Raw genomic sequence first — 22,908 nt, 5'->3', positions numbered from 1 at the left:
TAGCTATTTACCCACAGAAGTGGTTTTAAAAAATAATTGTCCTGCCTGATCCTCTCTCCTCAAGAAATTCCAATGGTTGCAATCTTGCAAACTCAGCCACATGGTGATTCTTGAGTATGTGAAAAATGGTACTGGCTGTAAGAGCACACACAATAACTTTGAGGTATCAGGGTGCAATGAGTGCAGAAAAAACACACCTTTGACAGGAGCATGAGGGGAAGACGAAATGTCTGGCAGCACCTGAGCTTGGTGAAGGTTCATGACTTGAAAAGCAGGTCTAGAAACATTGATATCAGTGCCTTTGATTTTTTTGGGGAAGAAATAGAGTAGCTTTACTTTCTGATCTGTTAGGCTACAAAATGTGGGCTTATTTCAAAGCCCACAACAGAAAAACTATCACTGACATTCTAACTAACATTCTAAAGGCTATTTTCAAGATGGTGATGAAGGATGCCCCATGTAGGCCGTGAGAAAATATCAGTAATATTTTTGATCAAAGAGGAGGCATTTGGAGAATTGCTGAAAATAGTAAATCTCTCAATCTTACCGTTTGTCATTCCAAATCTCTCTCCTAATAATGTGATCTCGATGAAGACTGAATTACAGATGTAATCCAACTGGCGAATTTTGTCACCTGGGTATAAACTCCTGGCTTGTTTTTTAACCCACACCCATCACCCCAGCTCACAAGGCCGTATACGTAGTAGGAGCCGTTTTCTACACAAGTCAGTGGGCCTCCAGAGTCTCCCTGATGAAGGAAAGCACACATGTTCAAAGCATGAAGCAAAATATTAACCAAAATCAGAATGGTTCTCTCTCATCACAAGACTTTGAAGCTGCAATGGTGGTTTTTTCCTATGGCATCTACCATCAGATGCTGCTTAGCCCCTGAGTAGGCTTGCAGTTCTGTGACCAGATCAAATGATATCAGACATTTTGGATGCATGTTTTCATTTTTTTCCAGTCTGTGACATATATCTGACAAGATCACATGAAATTTCCCAGGCGTGAAAGTACCAGGAACTCAGAGTCTGAACTCAGAAAGATAGAGATGTGATCCCTGGCACAAATGAAAACTTAAGATGTCTCACACTCCTCAAAATAGCCTTATTCTGAGTTGGTTGGTCTCATTTTTTGTTTTATTTCTGATTTCTATTGCAAAATAAAGTCTACAGTGGTAATTTTCACCTTAGGAAGTATTGTTCAATCTCTTCCCTACCTTTCAATGGTATAAGTACGAACCTATTTCACATTTGTGGTATCTGGAATGAAAAGAAACATCAATACTGACTCCCTGCGACTCTTAGCTCTGATAGTGAAAATCGGATTAGAATTGACACTCAAGGTAGAGGCCATTAAAAAGCTGAGGTAAAAAAAGAGCAAGTTTTCAGGTTATTTTGACAAACTGCCTCAGAAGCCAAGCTTTCCAGGCTGGTCTCTTGATTCCATAGATCTGCCTGTAGGTGACAGTGGCAATATTAGCTCTAAGGATGTACAACTCAAAGTGTACTGCAGAAAGGCTGTTGAAATACACTGATGTGAGAACAGATACATATGCAGCATGCTGCCAGAGCTCTGCACAGCCTGACTCTTTACACAAAAAATTAGTGTTCAAATAAAAAAAAAAGCAACAGACCTCACAAGAATCGATTCCAGGTTTCCGAAGCTTTCCTGCACAAAGCATGCTATCATCCAGTCTGTTATCATGTAGTTTGGGTTCATTGCATTTCCTCTGTGAAATCAGCTTGACATTGGCATCTAACAGCTGATGGGATTGTTCATCTATGGGATGTGCACCAAAAAAGTGGAGTCACCTTCCTCCATTCCTGTTACATGTTGTCTTTTATTCAAAACATGATCTTGCTTACCATATAAACGGGATGGGGGAAGAGCAGGGGGGATGCATGTGCTAGCCTGGGGAGAAAAGAACTATCTGGCTGAAATGGTAAGTTTCCAGTGAGTTGGAGACTGAAGTTTCACTCAGGACACTGAGTTGTTGCCTGAATAAAAGCGGAGTCAGCTATTTAGAATTTGGTTCCAATCAGCTCTCTCCATGTAATCCTGCTTTTCCAAGGTGCAGCTCCCAGAGGTCCCCATGGGACTTTGAGCTGCTCAGCACTTCTCAGGCTGGTACTATTAGATGCTTTCACATGCAAGCTAATGAAACAGATGAAAACTGAAAATCATACAATATTTAAGGGCAATGATTAATTACAGCAAATCTAAAGACATAACTTGACATCTAAAGGCAATAGCCAGAGTTTCAAAGTACTACATCTGTAGATAATTAAAGGTGGTTTATAAGTTTGGTTCTGCTTGAGTTGCAGGAAATATTCCATTTCTTCAGTGATTTCCTGAAATGCTAATAATGGCTCTGCTCAAAGAAGGAGCCATCTAGGTTGAACACGTACAGGGTACTTGATATTCTTTGTTGGGGAAAAAAACCCATAAAATCCCTTTTACCCTTTTTAAGGGAGACTTTTATTTGGAACTTTTAAAAATGTCCATTAGATTCTGTTGGTGCATTCTGATCAAATGAGCAGACTCCTCTCTTGTGAACTTCAATGGGAGTTAAATCAGAAGGGAGAATTCCATCCTGTGTATCATATCAGGCTGTATCAGCCACAAAGCACTAGGACACCTACTGCAGCCTCAGTGACACGTTTTCCTTCTGCTGCTTTACAGCAACACATCAATCAGAACATAAGAAAATGCATTTTTCAGAAAATTGCCATTATCATTTTTTAAGCATAATAATTTCTCCCCTTAGGATTTACCATGGGCAAGAAAGGTTTTTGGATAGAGCTGGTTGAACTTGAAAAGCTTGGGATTTTTTTTATTTTTCAGTACATCTGAAGGTCCAGATGCTGCTTCTGAAAAGCTTTATCTGACCCAATGGGCTGGAAAACCATGTGAAAATTCCTGTCTTTCTTGGAGCTGTCTTGAAACACACAAGATATACAATAGCCTCTCTTGATACTTCCTTGGTTCTGCCGCTGGCTTCAGATGAAACCATGACATAGAGAGTCAGATGGCAGGCAAAAGAATGCATCAGGCATTTTATCAGAACTCTGAAAGGTTTGGTTGATTAAGCAGTTGGAGATTTCTGCTAAAGAGTAATTTGCAAGGCATGTTTTAGCTGATCTTACTTTTGAATTCCATGTCTTGGTTTCACTAGTGCCTAGGTCCTCATTTGGGTCTGGCAACTGTTACTGAAAGTACCAGCCCACCTGGCCACTGAAGTACCCACCAAAATCCAGTTAGCCCACGAGTACCTGTCTCCGTCTCGCCCCATCCAGAAATGAAGCAGGAGGCCCCAACAGGAAGGAAGAAGTCAGGGACACATGCTGTTTTCACATACTTTGTTTCCACTGCACAGTAACCGTCAACAGGCTGCAGTTTAAGTAGTGCTGGAGAGGAGATAAACAATAACAAAAAGTATTTGGAGCTAATTTTGATCCCTAACCATTGTTACCAGTGTGTGATACAAACCCATGCAAAGCTGTATAAACCCAACATTCCATTTGTCCCCCTGTGCTGGACCTGTTCCCATTGTTTGGCTCCTCCTGTGCAGTGACTTCTGCCTGCCCATCACAAGTTACATCCCAAAGATTCAAATGGGTCCAGATCACAATTTGGCCTGATTATTTCCAGAGCATAGTCTCAATGAGAATTTTACATTGACTTTAGTCAGTTAGGAGAGAGGCAAAGGTTGGAGGTGAGCCACGTGAGTATCAAATAAAGGATTTACCAATATCATTGTACAGGACACCACCCTTCTCTCTGTATTCACCATGTAAAATTATTTGCACTGCATCAAATACTTGCTCATGATTCTCTTTCGTCTTGAGGTTTTGCTTTCCAAGGGCTACTTGGATCTTTGTTTCTGGGTTTCTGGGAAAAAAAAAAAGATTTATATGCAGACATTTTCTATCGGTGGCAGTGAAAACCTGCACTTTTAGTATCAAGAAGTCAAGATATTCCTTCCTGTTGTAAAGCCCGTCCAGAAGATTTCCTAAAATCATTATAGGAAGGCTTAGATAGGAAAGCAGTGGTGGAAAATACATGTGCTCTTAAATTGTTGCAATCATGATATAAAGTGATTTAAAGCTGCATGTATGTGATTTTCTCTGCATTTTAGGGCAGAGTAGCAGTGTGCACATGATCTGTTCCTGTGGCAGTGATGACAAGTGGCAGCTCATGTAGCCATGGGAGTACAGTTGCTTGCCGTTGTCAGAGCATATTTAAAATCATCTGTGTTGGAATGATTTCCAGTGTGTAATTTACCTGTTTCCTAGGGTGGTGGCTTCCAACTAATTCAATACAAATGTTGGAGGAAGTGTAATATTCTATGCTAGTTGACACAGAAAAAAATTAAAGCTAAGTGCATATTTTGACTGTTTCAAAGAACTTAATTCTGATGTAATACGTGATGTTGCTTATGACATCCCAATATCCCCTGAGTTTTTCATAGTTCTTCTTTCATATTTCACAAAATCTTGTTACTTTCCTCCTTTTTCCCTCTACACAACTTCTTTAGCTCATTTTATTTGAGTGGGGCCTAAGTTTTTTATTCCAGCAAGCACATTTTCAAGTATATAAACATTTTTATGTATGTGTCCATTTTTTTTTTACATATATGTTTTCCTTTCAGTTTGACTCCCAGCAATCATTTTGATTGCAGATAATTTGGATACCAAGCTGCCTTTACTAACCATCCTGATTATTATACATTTATCTACCCTAATCATAAGACTTGCACCTACTCAAGGCAGTGTGCAGCAGTAAGAACCCAGCATGATTTAATTAGCACTCCACCACAGAAATGTTCATTCCCATCTGGAGTCTGTCTCTGCAGAGATGCCATCCAGGGATGTTGTCCAGGTGTAGCCTTGGATCCACCATAGATCCTCTTGCGTGTTCTACGAACTTCTGGTTGTCCACAGGTTTGGAATATTTCAGGGGGGTCTGTTGGGGGTTCTGTTGGGGTCTCTTCAGCTGCATTGGAAGACAGCAGATGTATAATGCAGAGATATCATCAGACTGGAAGAGTTAAGCAACCTGCTGCTCGAGACCACCTGCTGCCAAATCACTCTCTTCTGATTCTTTACCTGAGCAGGGTGAAACATTGCAGTATTCCCAATCTACTTTCTTATTTTTTCTGGTGTAGCACCAAGGTTTTTCATCCTCATCAGGATTCCTGAGGAGAACAGTTGAGAGAATCAGTCATTGGGAAGGGGGACATCTCCATGAAACCAGTGAAGGAGCTGAGGATTCTTAAGTAGCAGCCTCATGCTCCCATATGGGAGATGAACTTCCAGAGATAATACTTCATAAGATTTGACAAAGAAGAGGCCTGAGTGAGGCATACAATACTGCCTTATTACTATTCCCATACCTATCTTAGCCACAAGAGAAATGTGGGACTGATTCGAATATAGAGGGCAGCTTCTGGAAGCCTCACATCAGCATGGTTAGAGAAGGCATCTCTAACATTCTGGTGTTTTATGGGCAGGCGGTATCTAGAAAGATGTGAGAGCTTAACACCACCAGTTTCTCAAATTTGTGAGCAGTTTGTCCTCAGGGATCTCTTTTATCCAGACCTCTACAAATGTTTCTTCAAAATATTACCTGCAGAAGTTGTGTTCACCAATGCCATATGAGTCAGCATCCTCCATAAAAGCATTAAAAGGGTGGTCCAAGAGATGGTGGGAATTCCAGTGCAGACAGGTCCTGCCATTTTCTGCTTGGTTCACTGTTCCTCTGTATGTAGAGGAGTCCTCTTCATAACAATCCTCCGGTCCTGTAGAAAGACAATGCTCATATAAAAATTATTTTGGTGTTGCTCCTTGCTCAAAGTGGTTCCTCTTCCTTCCGTTCCTTGTCCTACATTCATTTTATGGAGGATCAGAAGAACCTGCTGGGCCAAGTAATTATGTTCCTTATTGTACACAGGCCAGAAATTAGAATAATGTCCCAACATATATCCACCTTCTAGCTTGATTGACCTCAAAGGCCACTCCCCTCAGCCTGGGGAGTCACAGGCAACTGAACAGGCGTCTTCACTACATCAGATTTTGAGTGTTTAAGGAAAACTCAACACTTCTTCCCTTTGTGACATGTGACCTCTGGGAAATGTGTGCTCACTCATTATATACACCAGTGGGACCTTGCCAAAGCACACTTAGAAAACACCCTGATGGCAACTGTTTCAAGCCCCTTTGCCAGCAGTGCCTGCAGAAGTCAGCCTCTTCCTCTGACCCTCTCTCCAAAGGGGCTGGTGCCCCAGTGTAGTCAGGCTCTTGGAGCAGTGACAGGAAGTCACCACAGGATGCTACAGCAGTAGCATCAGTTAGTGTGGCTGCAGGGGGAAGCCAGCCCCTGGCTGTCTGGAGGTTCACCCCTACCTCTGTCCTGGGACTGTGACGTACCGATCTCGCAGAATCTCCCTCTGAAAGGTTCAGGGCACTTGCAGGTGAATTTTGACCTGTATCTGTTCCGTATGCAGATACCTCCATTTTTGCAAGGGTTTGGACTGCACTGTTTGGATGCTGCCAATGTGGAAAACACAGAACCATCTCGTCAATGTGCTGAACACTATACAGCCACTCGCATGCCCAGTGGAAACTGGAGAGAGCTCCCACTCAGACTGTTGGCTTTGAGTTCTCACAAAATCTTGAGAAATGCGTATCTCTGGGGGTTTTACCAGTGACTGAACCACTACCCCTCAAATCAAGCATAATTCATCACTGGCTGGGGCCATGGATGGGAGATGCAGCATGACTAGGGCAGGATCACCCTCTGCAGTGGGTGAGTTCCCACTGCAGATCAGCCATGGTGCTGTCCCCACCACAATTTGTGCTCACCATATTGGCAGGAGGGTCTCTTGTAGGGAGGCTTGCAGCTGCACTTAAAATAAGGTGGAGTTAATATAATCAGGCAGTCACCATGGTTGCAGTTCTTCTCCAGACACATGTCCTCCACTGTGGAAAACAGGGACACAAAGCACATCATCAGCATTTGTGTGTGCACAAGAGCTGTGCTCTTGCAGGGATCATGGGAAGATGTCTTCTCTTGACTTCAAGGAAGCTTTCATTTGGCAGGTGTGGACTTGGGATATCACTCCTCATTTACAGTATCTGTGGCCAAAAATCTGTGGTACCAGTGAACATCTCCCCACTGCGCCCCTTGCAGAGCATAGAGGAGCACTCCCTGCACTCCTGAGATCTATTTTACTCGATGCTATTTAGACAGGCTTTGGCCTGGATGAGATCCTAAGAACTATGGACATGACTGCTGTGGGCTGTCAGAACACTCAGCTCAGCAACCTGTGGGTTTATAAGTTGCAACAGTAGCATTAACTGTCAAAATAAGGAGTGTAAATTAGCAAAAGAGCAATTACCTTTTTCACATGTAGTCCCACCGTATGGCTCAGGGCAGTGACAGCTGAAGTCTCTTCCTTTGGCTTCACATGTACCACCATTCTTGCAGGGGTTGGAGAAGCATCCATCTGCAGAGGTAAGGATGGAGATCTTTCAGCCTCTCAACCTTCATCACCTGCTTTTTCTTCTTGCATTTTGTGGCTGCAGGAGTCAGCAGGCACAGCACCTGTGTAACAATTGCTGTGCTTATGCATCAGCTCAGCAGCCACAGGAGTGGTTCAAGTTGCTGCAGAGTTTATTCCAAGCTGCAGTGGGTCTTGGCTTTGGGTCTGGGGCTGCGCTACTCCCTTTGCCCTGTCTATTACAGAGCTGTAATGGGGCAAGTCCCTTCCTTTGATTGGAGGTAGATTTGCCTCTGTGGCATTGCTTCTGGCTGTCTGCCTTCATGCACTTAGTCTGGAGTGATGTGGATTTGGCATTGTCCTGTTTGGAACACAGCATTAAATCTCCCATGGATCAGCCATCCATTAGACTATTACCGTACCCCTGGGTGGCTGTTACCTCAAGGGAGCTGGCACTTGATGAAAGTCACTTGTGTGCTGCTCTTTACACTGTGCTCAACATCTCCACTGCAGACCAGGCTGCCAGGAGCAATTGGTATTGGAGACAGACAAAAGTCAGCTCTGCTTGTTTTGTACCAGGGGATAACTTGGGGAATGTTACAGGCAACTTCCCTGCCTCTCTTTTTGAGTCCCCTGAGCAATCTCAAGGATCCATTCCTGTTTTCCTGAAGTTCAGCAAAACAAAAAAAGAAAAGGAAATAAAACCCCTGCAACTGATAAAAGAAGAAGAAGAAGAAAAAAAGAAACCTGCTCTACATTTGATTCCTATCATAAATACAGAACATATATTCCATGAAAACAGCAATTACATCTTACAGTGTCTATAGACAAATAAGCCTATGCTTTTTTGTAGTAGCAATCAGAAATGTTCTGCATGATCAGAATCCATCCTGTGAAACCTGGAGATAAAACACAGGATCCTTACAAGAGAAATACAAAGAAGAACACTGCAAACGATCCTCCTAACTCATCCCTTTGATGCAGGCATTTCGAGAGCAGGCTGGCAGCCAGGCCTGCCATGCTCACGCTTCAAGCACAGGGTTGGGATTTTACCCCTTCCTTCCCTGCCCACCCCTGAGAGGTACCTTTCATGTCAAAGCTGTCACCTAAAGATGTCTCAAACCAGCTAATTTCTTCCCAGGGCTCCTGCTGGAGGTTGGTGTCCTGATCCGGTTCTGTGTAGTCGTAGTAGTTCTCATTGTCATCAGCCTCATCTGCAGGGAGGGGTGAGAAGAGAGTGAAAGAACAGAGGAATTAAAACTGGAATGAGAAAACTTACAAAAGAAGTTAATCCCTGAGATGGACAGTCCTTTTTCCTTTCCGCTCATTTGGGATGTCAGTGGGTTTAGAGACCATCTTGAGGACCAAAGGTGCTGTTCAGCTCTTCCTTGGCATAGGCAGAGCTCACCTAGTGCCCAGCATGGCCACCCTGAGCACAGCTGGCCCCAGTGCTGCCCTCGAGGATGCTCCTGAAGGGCACTGGGGCTCTGGCTGCCCAGCCATCTCCTGTGGTAACAGTCAGGATGCCCCAGAGGGGATGCAGGCCAGGGCTATCCAGGCAAATCCCCATGTGGCACCACAGCCGGGGCAGACGCTGAGGCAGGTACCAGCACAGTGACAAAAGGAGATTCAGTTTCCTATAAGAAGAAGGGGTTTTCTTTGTCCAACTGCTTTGCTGACCATCACCACTGCTGTTGCAGAATGAGGCAGGGCCCTCCCCAGCTCAGGGGCCCTGCTGTGTGTGGGAGCACAGAGTCCCATCTCGGGGGCAATCAGGGGACAGAGGCCCTGACACACCTGCAGGTCTGCATGACTTCTCACCCACAAAGAGCCTTCGAGGAATGAGAGCCTGGCACTGCAGACACGTGCTGAGAAGCCCACCCCTGCCTCTGCCAGCCCGTGGCTTACAGGAGCCAGTGTCCTCCCCTGCCAGGAGCCAGTGTCCTCACGGGGCCCGCGGGGACCCGCGGCTTCGCCAGCCACGCTGGGGGGGTTGTTTGATTAAAGTGGGCTGGCGGCTCCTTGCACAGGTACAGCTCTTGCCAGTGGAAGCCACTGCAGTGTTTCAAAGACAAGCTATGGTAATGAGCAAAGCTAAGCTACGTACAGAGACATTTTAAAAAGCTCTCCCCTAGGGCTGGACCAATGGCCCCATGGATAATGCTCTGCCTTGAACTGATTATCGACTGCATTATCTTAGTTTTCTCTCCTCATTCATTCGCTTGCAGCCTTTATCTTTATTCTTTCTTTGCTTCTGAAAAAAAGAAAGAAATTCCACGTTTGTACAATGGGTGTTTTATATTTCATATTAAAATAGAACCGTCTTTTTTCTTCTTTTTTTTTTTTCCTACATGCCAACTCTCGTTTCTCACAAAAAAAAAAAAAAAATAGAGGAAAGTTTCACCTAATTTATTGCTATGTCAAGTCAAGACTCCTTTTCCTCAGCTCATTATTTCCACAGGAGCCGAATCTCGACTATGTGCAAGTGTTGCAGAAGTGTATGCCTTGCTGGGGAACAGAAGGATCTTGCTGAAAGATAAGGACATTGTCTACACTGTACAAAATTAAATTTAATGTGATGTAGTTAAGGTAGAAAAACAAAAAGGAAGTTTTGCCTGAAATGCAGCCTCCAAGTTCACTTTGTTGGAGAGGAGATTTTGCAAATGACTTGAGGTTGAAGGAACTGTCTGAAGTAGTCTGATTTTGTATCCCCTGTTTGTTTTCAGAATCTTAGAGGGGCACGTTGGCTTTTATTCTGCAGATGCTTTCTGAAGGATGGGGTATCCCTTTTTATGGAAAAAATATACCTGCTAAAAGTTATGAAGGATGAATAGGGGACTGATGGCTGCAAAGGCAGACTGCAAACATGCCAGCGTGCTTTACAGAGGCTGGTGAGGACTCTGCTGAATCAACAGAGGAAAAATAAGTGCCCCGAATGAGCACAAATAGCTAAGCTGTTGTAGAATCATCTACCCTGGTTTTTAAACCAACTGCTTAGTGTGAGTTGTTAAGAAATGAAGCTACTGTCACTTGATTTTTGTTTGGCATGATTTCTCAGCCACAGATTAATCATTTATTAGTAACACCTATGTAATTACTTGATATGTTATGAACTATTTCTAAGTGCATCTCTTCTGTAAACAAGTTGGCCAAGATGTAATTCACGTTTTGCAAGATGTGCTTCTGGCTGCTCTGAGTGGCTGGGGAGCACCACGTGCACTGATGGGGCAATTTTGGGACAGGCTGTTGCACACCTGAAGCCAGTTTGGCACCCAGCAGCCCTCAAAGATAGCAACTTCAGGTAGCCAGGGCTGAGGTAAAGCAGGCAACACTGACCAACCCCCTTAAAGGCTGGCAATTACCATTTCAAGGAATTTAATGGCCAAAGCATGGAGTTAAGGGCACATATGGAAAAGGCTCAGAAAACATCAGCAAGCCCTTTTGGTTACCCTGGCCCCATTGTGGATATGGGAGTCAGGAAGCTGAGGTTACTGTCCAGGAGACCAGGCAAGGTGATGTAAGAGTGCAGCAGATCTGAGAAATGACCAGTGTCCCTGCTTTCCCCATTGCCATCCCTCTTTGTAAAACTGAGAAACAGACATAGCTCCTACAGGTCACATGAGTGATGTTTCCCATCTCCCAGCTAGTCCATGTCATCTCCAGCTGCATGAAACAGTGGAAAACAAAGACCAGAAAACCCTGGCTGGGGCATATGATACCAAAATAAAAGGTGTCTTCTTATTTATCACTGCTTTGACACTAAATAACTATTTGCCTTCCACATCTCTTATTTAAGAAGTGCTCCCATTCCAATTTTTTAAATTATTCATAACAAGCCATAGGTGTAGTAAAGCAAAAACAACACTTTTTAAAATCTGAGCACATAATTAAAGCACAAAGTCTGATACACTGGTTGATTTAAACATATTACTAAATCAGAGTGTTCATTCTTTGTAAGTGCTGGAAAACCTTAACATGCTTAAAAAAAAGCAGTGATCTGACATTTGTCACTGAAATGTGACTATTACATGAAATTAAATTAGACATCCTGCATGCAAATTTTCAAAGAATAACTTTCCTCTGTGTAGTACAAAAAATCCCCCCATAATTGATAGACAGAGATTGACTTTTAAAGCTTCAAATCAGCTTTGAGGTCTGGGTGATCTTTTAAACTGTGCAAGCTTTCATCTGCAGTTTTTCACATTGCCAAGAGCTGTCAATCAAGCAATGGATTTCTGATCAATATCCCCTTGTTCATTAGCTTACACGGGCTCTCTGTTACAGAGAGAACAGATATCCCAATGCCGACAGTCACACTGTTTTCAAAACCTTCCCTGGATCAAGTGATGACTAATGTTCCAAGTGGGAAAGTGATGCATTAGGATGCCATCGGGTGACCTGAATTGCGAGGTAACTTTGTTGGACTGCAGTTGTCAAGATGAGTGATGTGCAGAGTTAAAGCCTATTGCCAACACACATCAAGAGCGCCAGAAAGTACCCAGCATTTATTCAAGCTCTCTGAACCTCTGGAGACTGACTGAAATCTGGCCCAATTTAAGCAGGATGAGTTTTCCTACCACCCCCCTAAATACTTTTTGTCCCCAGCTCTGAGATTATTGTAGTGTTATTTTTATGAGGCTGAAATCCTGACTGTATTTTAAATAATGAGATATTCCCCATTTACTTCTGCAGAGATGAGACCTCACAGTATTTCCTCCCTTCCAAGCGGGCTGTGGCTGGGAGTATCTGCAGCTTCAGAAAGAAGGGAGACCAGCTAACAACAAAGCCAGAAAGCCTTTCAAATAGTTTTGTGGCTGTTACTTAAAAGCAGTTTTGCAGCATTTTTTCCCTCAGAGGGATGGATGTGGGGAGAAGGGGGACCATGATGGTGAAGGAGTGGAGACTTGCAGGGGGATGGGGAGTAGGAGAGTGGAAGGACAGACGGAAGGACCATACACCACAAGGCAGGGAATGAATTAAAAAATTGTGAAAGGGATACTCTACCATCAAAAGGCAGATCAACCAGTCTGCACAAGGCTGTGTAAACAGGTGTGCAAACCCTGAATCAAGTGCATGGCTGTGGCCAAATATTTGCAGAACCCGAATACTGAGCTCAGACACAAAAATTATTTGGAAATTTGTTTTCTACACACATGTTGTTAGAACAGCAACATTGATTTGGCTGGTGCTGTATGAGTGCCAAGATTTCTGGTTTGACCTGAAAGCTGAAATTCCACTGAAATGAACAGAAATGCAGATGAATAATGAGTGCATACTAAAACCCACCCTATTTTTTTGCAGGAAAATGAGCAAAATTATTGTATTATTTCATTAGCTATGCATTAGAAACTCAAATCTAGGAGCCATTGAAATCAAGAAAAGAAAAAACAGGGTTTACCTGCAAAAATACTAAATTATTCAATAAAACCATAATCTTCTACTTGGACCATGTAGGCTGTGAAAGGATATACAAATCCTCACACATCCTACACATCCTCACACAATATTCATCACAGCTTTTCCCTTATCAACATCTTAATGCGATGCAGCCTTTAATGATTTTTTACTTGCATGGGCTTGTTTTTGAACCTTCTTGCGCTTGGGACAAAACCTTGCAGAAATAAGTTCCACAGTTAGTTGCATGCTGCAAGGGAAAGTCAGCTTTCATTTATTTGACCTAAAGTTTTCATCCCCTTCTAGGCTCTTTGCTTATCCTTCTGTGAGGTTTGCAGCCCAGGACCATGACCTCTCCTCCAGACCATGGCCCACTGCATCACCCATGGGTCCCCAAAGTACATGAAGGCAGAGAGTGACAGAAAAGTCCTGGCTTAGGATGGAACTGAGAGTTCCAGGCGTGGTCGAGGAGAACCCTGTGATCAGCTGCACATTGGTACTGCTGCTGTACTTCTGGTTTTGGCTCCAGTGTGCCAGACACACTCCTGGCTGGGATATGATGCAGCATTGTCTCCTGCACTGATGTACAGCACCTGTGGAGGTCTGAATGCACTCACCATATTATTTGTCTGAAGTCAAACAGACTTTTTACTTGATGATAGACCTTATTTTAAGCAAGGCTCTGCATGAAGTTAATATAATTCAGCACTGGGGACTAGTGAAGGGTCTTGATGAACCAGGTTGCCAGACTTTCAGTTTTGTGGCAGGCAGAAGTTAAGATGAAGAAAGTGAAACCACTTACCTTCCATCATGTTGGCCCAGAAGGAAAAATGGGAAGCCTGCATGAGATAATAAAGGTCAGAGAGTCAGTTTCTGAAAAAACAAAAGCCAGCGCAGAGCTTTGCTTACAGTACAAAGATTCTGTTTGCCTCTAGTGCCAGACATCCAGATAAGGCTGTTACCCACTTTGGAGCTAACTGGCCTAGATTTCAAGAGCTCTTTGAAAAGAGTAACAAAAAGTCAACAGTCTGTGGGAGAGGTCTGCCTTTTCCAAGCATACAGCCTAAGCTGCTGGGCTGGTCTGATTTGGAGCAAACCTGACCTGAACGAGTTAAATTGTCTCTTTGCTTATGAGGTGATGGCACATTGGCTACTTGTCAAGCTTCTCTGAGATGCTGACAGAGGCCACACTCCAGCTGGCTACCAAAGCCGGAGGCTGGGAGTTGCCTGGGCACGGCAGAGTGTATGTTGGGCAGTGCAGCATGGCCCAGGTCCTTACCTCCAGTGCACCCAGTGGGATCTGGACCCCTGACCTGGAAGGCTGTCAACAATGTCTGGATACAGGAGAATATTTCTGGCACTTTCTGGGAGGAAATGCCGTGTGTCCCACCTGCAATGTGGGGCTCCAACCTTTCCTGTTTGGCTCATGATCAAGGGCAAACAAAAAAAGGGAACAGAAGAAGATGGAAAACAGCTCTCAGCCTTTGAAGAGTGTGAGTGAGGTTTGTCTGAAAGGAAAGGCACTGACTCTACACCAGGACACATCCCCAGTGTGACAATTTCCGTTTGGCTTTCCCTCTTGCTCTAAATCCCAGCTGCAGACAGGATTACCTGCCTGCAGTGAGGATACACATGATAACGGTGGGTGTAAAGGAGATTTGAAGCAGCTGTTCTTCATCCCTCACATGTTTTTAGGGAATAAAATGTATTTCCAAACAATTTAACACACATGGTAAGGACAGCACACATACACACACAATTATTATGTGCACCTATGCATTGCTACAGATACAATTAACTGTAAATATATGCCCTGTTTAGTCACACATTATAGAAGAAAGACATTCTCAGATAACACTGGTTGCGACTAAGAACAAGTGAATCAGAAGCAATGAATAAAAAACAGGACAAAATAAAAAAGCTCAGGATTCACGTTTGTGAATATTATCTGGAATATATAAATGAGTTTTTGCTTCAGGCACGTTTGCGTCCCTCTTGTGTTTGAGCCAGGGAGAACAGACACTCCAGCTCTCCCCTTCCCCACTGACATTAATGAGAGCAATATCCCCTGAACCACTCAGCAGAGCTCCTTCCCAGGTGCATTTGAGTGAGCCACACACACAGAGAACTAAATCCTTTGCAGCTGGAAGGACACACATCCTCACACAATTGCCCCTCCTGAATCAGTGTGGAGATGATGGTAAATGAGAAGGCTGTAAAAGCTCTGTCCTTGGTGTACACGTTTCCTGAGTGCAGGTACAACGTTCTTCAGATCCTTTGCCAGACCCCAATGGAGACTGTATAAAGCAAAGGTCTAATTGCTCCATTTACAATTAGTGATAGCGTTCATCCATAAACACAGACCAAAACAAACCCTGCAAGTGTACTTATTTCTTTTGGAGGAACAGATGAAACAAAGAACAAGGAAGCAGCATTGGGAGCAGTATGATGCAAGAAACATTTCACGTCCCTCTCCAGCTCTCTGTGCTGCCCTGTTGTGCTCTTTGCCTTATGGGGTGGAAAGGGTTTGGGTCGGAAATGTTTGTCTTAGTGAGTTTTCCCCTGCACTTGGGGCAGCCCTTGGCACCCCAGGGAATGCTGGAGGGCTTCAGCCCAGGCTGAGCGAGGTGCACCAAGCTGTTCTGTGCCTCAGTTTCCCCAGCTGTAGGGTGGAGATGACATTCTCACAATGTTCACACTCCACGAAAATAGGAAAGATGAGAGACGTAACATTGCACTACACTACATTCTTTTCCAGCTTATCCACCTGTCCCTCTGTCCAAACACAGGCAGAACTGACCACAAAGGGGCAGGTACCCTAAACTCCCTCTGGCAATGAACTGGTGCCCTCGACAGTGCAGGTTTACACTATCATCCTTCAGAGCCGGCACAGGCTTGGTGGCTGGTGACTGAGTCCCAGATTTTGATTGCTGCTTTTGGATGAAAGCCTCTGTCTGCTGCCACAGTATAAATGTTACTGGGAACAAAAGCTTCTGGAGCACCCAGCACAGAGAGTCCAGGAGTTAAACACAGTCTTTACTGTAAGGCTCCTGTATCTCATTTTGTACTGAGGCTTTCCCTCCCTGTGAGCCTGTCACAAGCTGCAGCAGCAGAGCCACAGGAGACAAAACCTCTGGCAGAGCTGACTTCTCAGCACGGAGAGTTTTCTCCTCCCTCCTGAGGTCCACTGGACCACTCACCAGACCACACTGGTTTTGAAGCATTTTCTCCCCTGCTAGCCAGCACAGGGCCAAATTTTACCATCTGGATTCATGGTGTGAAGCTTGCCATGGTGGTGTGCAGCAGAGGAGGAGGAAGAGTTCACTCCTTCCCTCCTGTCTGCTGGAGCTCTCCCCTTCCTCCACTCCAGGAGAGGATGTGGGATGCAGGATGTGGGATGCAGGATGTTGGATATGGGATGCAGGATGTTGGATATGGGATGCAGAAGGAGGCTGTCAGGAGGGGTGCATAGGGTGGGGGTCCGGGAGGCGGCTGCAGGAGGGAGTGCAGGCAGGGGCAGTGAAGGCAGGGCCTCCTGCCTGCGGTGCCGTATTGCTCGTGGCCAGCAGAGGAGGATCTTGTCCTTCCGACGAGGTGCAACACTGAGCCCAACGAGGAGCAGGATTCGAACAAAAGGAACGGGGGCGGGGGGAGAAGAAATTAGACTATGGGGCTGGTTTCACCAAACAGTCTCCTTGCTGCAGCTCCACACCGATACTTTGTGTGCTCTGTCAAGAGGGAATAAAATCGCTGGATTCTGTTCATAGCAGATCTGCAGTGATGAGGGACAAAGCTGGAAGAATTTGCAGAAAGCAATTTTAAATTTTATTACTTTAGGCTCATAAAAAAGGAACCCTAAAAAAAAAAAAAAAAAAAAAAAAAAAAAAGCTAGGAGGGACATTTTATACGGGTACCGGTGCACTGCTGGCTATGGAGCCAACTACATTTATAGGGCTCCTAGAAAAAAATTGTGAAATTCAAAATATCCTAATTTCACCTGACCTTTGTTGTCTTTTGTTACTGTAATGATTAGCACTTCACTAAAACTTTAGCTTCATTCCTCCAAAGAACCTTCAAAATTTTGCTAAATAGATTTTGTACTAATATTAAACATTGCAGATACATGATACACTCAATTTTTCCGTTTCAACTCCTTAAGAAAGAGAGACTAATGAAATGTAATAGATTTCAAACAGAAATGACAGAACCATGAACTTTCCTCATCTCAGGATGGAATCCTGCGGCTCTTTCTCAGACAAAAATGTCCAGTTAATCTCTAGCAATTCTTTCTGCATAAACCCAGGAAGATTTGACCCCAAATCCAAGGGAAATTATTTACAGCTGCCAAGGGCATTCTGCAATTGAACTGTTTATTGTGACTTGGGTACATTGCTACCCCTTATTACAACAAAAAATGAATCACTAAAACACAAAAGCAGGTGGAGAAAGAGAGCATAAAGGTGACAGCCCAGGGTTATGCTGTGAATTCACGAGTGCAAAACAGACTTCCAGAGAAAACATTGTAATTACTCAAGCTTGCATGGCAGAGTAGCAAGAGAGATGAAAACTAGCTCTATACATACACACACACTGCAACAAAGCACTACAGGAATTCCAGTATTAAACTGCACTGCTAGGAATTGGCTTAGTCACTTAATTGCATTAAGTCCTGCAAATTCTCCTGCAACTTGTCACAAAGTGGCCTCCATGGCAGAAAAACAAAGATTATGCTTTCATTTGTTCATCTGTGCAGTCACAGCTTTGCAGCCAAGAAGCTGGGATGGGGTTGAACTGGAGAATGAAGATGGATATTTGATCAACTTCCATCCACAAGTGACACGAGCCATGAAGGAGCCATGAGGGCAGACACAGCTACTGCCTTCTCGTAGTGAACCCCTTGATCCTGCTGACAGCTCTCAGTAGGAACCTTTGTCTGGGCTGCTTGCCAAAGGAGGAGGGAATTGACAGTTCTGATGCTCTTACAATTGGCCAGATTTTTGCCTGCAACCATCTTGGATCGTGACAGTCTTTGAACTTCAAGGGAAAGTGGCTTTTCCAGCAATGACATTGTATTTCTCAGCCAAGGCCATGGTTGCAGTATAATGAAAGCAGGGCATATTATCATCTGTAGCACACATGCAACACATGTTGTGTTTTTAGCCTGGGAAACCATTCTCTGAAAGGATTCCACCAAAACCTCTGAGTTCTTCACTTCTCTACTAACAAGACATCTCCTGCCTCCACACTGAATTGCAATTTGAGCATCAGAGTAAATGTTGTGCTCCTGGTCGACCAGTCCCAGAGAACCCAGAGAAGTTCACACTTAAAATCATTATTTTGCTGAGTATTTCTTAGTGAACCTTTCCCATGGTAGCACCTGATACAAAACCTAAAGGGATCCAGGGAAAAAGCAAGGTCCTTCAGATGTGCTGCTGAAATCGGCTTGGTTCTCTGCTCAGGAGTTACCTGCTCCTGTTTTCCAAGAAATCAAAATTTCCAAATTAATCTCTGCACTGTAAGATGCAGCCTGGTAGCAGCTGGGTGTTTTTAAAGCTGCTCACTGGTGGATGAGGTGTGCTTGTGCTCCCAGGTGGAAAATAGGGTCAGCCTTGGATGCCACAGCAAGGGGAAGCTACAAAATGTGTTTCAGGGGGCTGCAGGAGCCAGCTAGTCACACTACCACAAGTGCCTGTGCTATGAAACACTCCTACAGCCAGTGCTGGGAATGCAGGTTATACTGCTAGACTTAAAGCTTATGCAAAGTCATTAAGTCCCTTTAGTTACACAGGATATCAACCTGCACGCTGCAGGGCATAAGCTGATTGCCTTCAGGGGTCAGCAGGCAACGCTTCCCTCTCTGAGAGCACGGTGCAAAATTAGCTGGGAGCGCTCCCAGGGCTTTGTTGCTTTCCTGCTGCATCAGGCAAATTTAGGCGAGCATTGCAAAAGGGTATTACACCCGATGGACCACAAATCCAGGCGGGCTTGGCAGCATTCACTTCTCTCTGCGGTGATTGGTTTGCAACACAGTGGAGCGTGAAACCCTTGTGTGCATGATGAAGCCCTGGAGTGAGGGCGAGGGGAGTAGAAATGGGAGTTTGCTACAGGAATGGATCTGTTGGGCATTAGAAAAAGATGTCAGACAGAGTTGACTTTAGAACATCCTAAAATGTTGGTCTCCAAGCACCTGAGGCAAGGAAAGACACGTACCGCTGCCAACAGCATCCTACTTGCTGTGCGCCAAGAGGGAGATAGGCCCTTATGATAAGGGGCTCATTTTTGCAATTGTTTGATCTTAATGTGATACTTTTATCCTTCGCTTTCCACTACTAAGTGCACTTGATTATTGGATTGGGCAAGGCTAGTGATTTTGAAACACTTTCCACCACAACTAAGAGGATATCAATTTTTTGAAGTGCCGAAATATTCAGTGAAGAGCCACCTCTTCTAGTCTGACCCTTGCAAATCTTCCTCCCTGCTGCCAGGGAAGTTGAGTTTGCAGGCAAATTTGATACAAGGAAAAGGACTGATCTGAACACCTGTAGATTTAAAAATAACTTTTTTTCCCTGCGAACATGTGCTGAATCACTTTAGAGCACTGTTAATTGGGAGCTGCAGCCTGGTGTACAGGCAGGGGCAGCACTGGAGTGTTGTGGGATCCAACTTTGTATTGTCCTGTTCCAGATTTCTCTAGCCCAACTCAAGCATACCATTTAAATCTGAGTGTATTCCAGGAAGTTTGCTTCAGAACAAGTCTGGATAAGTGAGGATACACAGCTCGGTTGCAGCAGAGTTCTTTGGCTTTCTCTTTGGCTAATTAAGGAATACTTAATCATAAAATATCTTGATGGCAGGCACATTGCTACTACAGTATCTTGCTGGCAGAAGTGAAATGAAAAGCAGGGGGAAAAAAACCCCAAACCTGAGAACTCCCGCCACGTCTGAAGACAATCTTTGGTGCAGTTGCACCATACATGCTAAAGTAAAGGATCAAATTCTGACCTCACCATGCAGCTTTATGCTTTTTATGGAAATAGTTTGGATTCATGCAGATGGCATCAGTTTCTCTTCAGGTAGTATGAAAGAACTGAATGAAAATTTTTGCCTTAGGGTTCTGCTCCAAACCTGCCAGATCCATGAATGTCCAAGTATTTTATTGTTCCATTGTGACTGACTGAGCACGAACTACTGCTTAAACCCATGTTTGACTTCTGCTATATTTCACCAATAATATTTGTTAATCAACTTATTACTTATAAAAACTTCTAAAACCAGATTCAAATAAAAATGATGAAGATAGTTCTAGAAAAGGTTGAAAATAGGAATTTAAGGGTGTTTTCTGTGGTTTCAGCAAAGTGCATCATCTATTATTTTTTCATTCAAACTATTTTAGTGCAACTTTTTCTTCAGGACAAATCATTAAGACAAAAATATCCTCTCATAACTTGTTTGTCATGCAATGGTCACATCATGGCAACTCATTCCCCTCTTTTTTTTTTCTGGGATCCATGCCAAGTGCTAAGCCAGAAAACCTTGTTATAGTAATTATGAAGAAAAAGCATGTTTTATTAAAAACTAGCCTGCTGAATATTCTGTCGTGCTGCTTTTCAATGACAGCAGAATTGCTTTTGCATTTTAGCAATGTTAATGAATTTTCAGGGGCGGGGAGAGATATAGCCTACATTTTCCATTGCAATTTTTAAAGCAACATCAGATTAGGACTGCCAAAGGTATTGAATCAATCTAACACTTAGGACTAGTTAGAAAAAATCTGGGCAAGACTTCATGTTGTCTAAGACTGGTCCCACATCTTCCTCACTGAGCATGAATTAACACTGCCAAATGCGTTATGAGCTTATTTGTATGAGGTGGCGTTCCCACAAAGTCTGTAAAACTGGCATTGAAGTATCCTAGAGCTGATCCCCTCAGTAAGAGGCTACATGTACTACTGGAACAAGTGTGACATTGGTCCTGGTGATACGCTAATTAATCATTACTCTATTGAGTTGTAAAAATCACTGATCTCAAATTCCAGACTTCTTAAAAATATCTATGCCCCATTAAACCCCCTCACTATATATCTTTCTCGAAGAATTAAATTTAAACATATCAGCATCTGAATTTTTGAAATGCATTTCAGTAAATATGAACCTGCACACATAGGAAATGTCACTAAGAAAGCAGATGTTTTAAAGAACCTCAGATTCCTTCATGAGAAAATCTACTTGATTGCTTGGAAGAACAAAAGAATTTTTTTTTAAACTGACTTTTAACTTTCCTTTGATTACAAGTCATTCTTCCAGTCTTCTTTAAAGAGGAGATGAATAGATGTAGGAAAGAATATCAAGCTCTACCATGGCAGAGTTCTGGTCACCCTTAGCTGTGTTGAATATTTTGCCATTAACCTTCTTCCCATGTTAGCAACAATGATAATTCAGTCATTCAAAACATGTGGCTGGGGGAATTTTATCTTTTACAGAAGAGTTTGCAAAAGTCCCAAGGCAGTGCCTACCTGACCTGTTTAATCCAGTATTTAGTCCCTTCAGAATGAAGACTGGAAATAAGGAAGAAACTATTTACAGTGAGGTTGGTGAGTCACTGGCACTCAGGGAGATGGTGGACACCCCGTCCATAGAAACATTCAAGGCCAGACTGGATGGAGCTTTGAGCAACCTGGTCTAGTGGAAGATGTCCCTGCCCACGGCAAGAGGGTTGGAACTTGATGATCTTTAAGGTGCCTTCCAACCCAAAACATTCTATGGTTTTAAGATGAGCTGCCCATGCTGCAACCTGGTGTTCTGGGACATTTCTTAGTGCCCAGAGGGCACTAAGAAGTGCTAGAAGAGGGACTATGCTCCCCACCACAGACCACTGGGAGTGGGGTGGCCACTGAGTGTACCCAGAAGAGCCATTCCTTGACACTGTAGATGTCTGCTCCAAAAAAAAACCACTGGGCTTCTCTCTTATGCTGCATTAACTTGGTCACCTCAGTGGCCTGAAATGCAGATACAGCAGAGCTGGCACATGGAAAGAAAAGGAGGATAAAAACATACTCACACACAAACATGTGGTCCCTAGGAGAATAACCAGTGGAAGAACCTGAAGGGTCAAAGCACTGCTAACCATCCTCATCTTTTTCTTGAAATTAGCTTTTTCCTCTTGCCTATGTTTTTTCAGACAAACCACAATCTTTCGAGGTCGAGCTAATTCAGTGCAAATAATTAACCATGCTTCAAATATTGTTTAATGTTCAACAGATTGCCCTGATCAAATAAAAGCATCCTGTCCAGATAATCACTGCATTGACCACTGGCAAGTGTTCCAAATCAGTAAGTATCAAAGATGGGAACAGTATAAATTAACAATAAAAACAAGCATTGACCTTGTATTAGAAATATCTTTCGACTATTATTATCAATTGGAAAAAAAGTATGAAGCATACTTACCTCTCTCCCTGAGGTAAAATTACTGAGATCTAGTTACATAATATAGGATTTTAAGAATATCAAAGTGTGGGGTTTCTATTATTTTCTAAATTTCAGACATGAAACAAAGTTCATGTTCTCAAGCTTTTGTCCACTAATGTGAGAATCGGGATTCATTTTTTTTTAACAGAAATTTAAATTCTTGATAACCTCTATTCTCCTGAGGCTGAAGCATTTGTAACAACAGTAACAATGCAGGAAAAGAGTATTATTGCAAGATAAACAACCCTCTATTGCAGAAATGCTGACAAACTCTTGCTGATCAGAAATTGTTTGTACTACATGTTACAGAAACAAATGAAGTGACCATTCTTTCTCTGAGACAGTTTCGAACCTGAAAAGGAAGGACGTGATAGAAATGGTGTCCACATGTTGAAATATGAGGAGGAAAACAGTGAAATCCCAAGGGCTTCATAATTTCCCATCCTGAATGTGAATTTTGTGGGGAAAGAAACAGTTGTGAGCACTTGATTACAGTGACAGGTGCTGAAATTTGGATGCCAGAGAACCTTGTTTCTGATGATT

At 43.4% G+C, this 22,908-nt stretch overlaps 1 protein-coding gene across 1 annotated transcript; it reads right to left on the bottom strand.

The window, feature by feature from the left end:
* Positions 1–105: 105 nt before the first annotated feature.
* HABP2 (hyaluronan binding protein 2) lies at positions 106–22,024 on the bottom strand (the record flags this gene model as incomplete). Its single annotated transcript, XM_082286361.1, has 12 exons — positions 106–748; positions 1,637–1,782; positions 3,276–3,410; positions 3,752–3,894; positions 4,767–4,998; positions 5,112–5,200; positions 5,632–5,803; positions 6,432–6,551; positions 6,867–6,983; positions 7,403–7,510; positions 8,590–8,718; positions 21,952–22,024. The coding sequence occupies 12 exons, from the start codon at positions 22,022–22,024 to the stop codon at positions 572–574; spliced, it is 1,641 nt and encodes a 546-aa protein (XP_082142487.1). The 3' UTR covers positions 106–571.
* Between the last annotated feature and the right edge of the window lie 884 nt (positions 22,025–22,908).

The sequence above is a fragment of the Coloeus monedula genome (genome assembly GCF_965178545.1).
Source record: "Coloeus monedula genome assembly, chromosome: 8".
Taxonomy (NCBI): domain Eukaryota; kingdom Metazoa; phylum Chordata; class Aves; order Passeriformes; family Corvidae; genus Coloeus; species Coloeus monedula.
The sequence above is the reverse complement of the archived record's forward strand: the minus strand, read 5'-3'. Positions and strand labels throughout refer to the sequence as shown.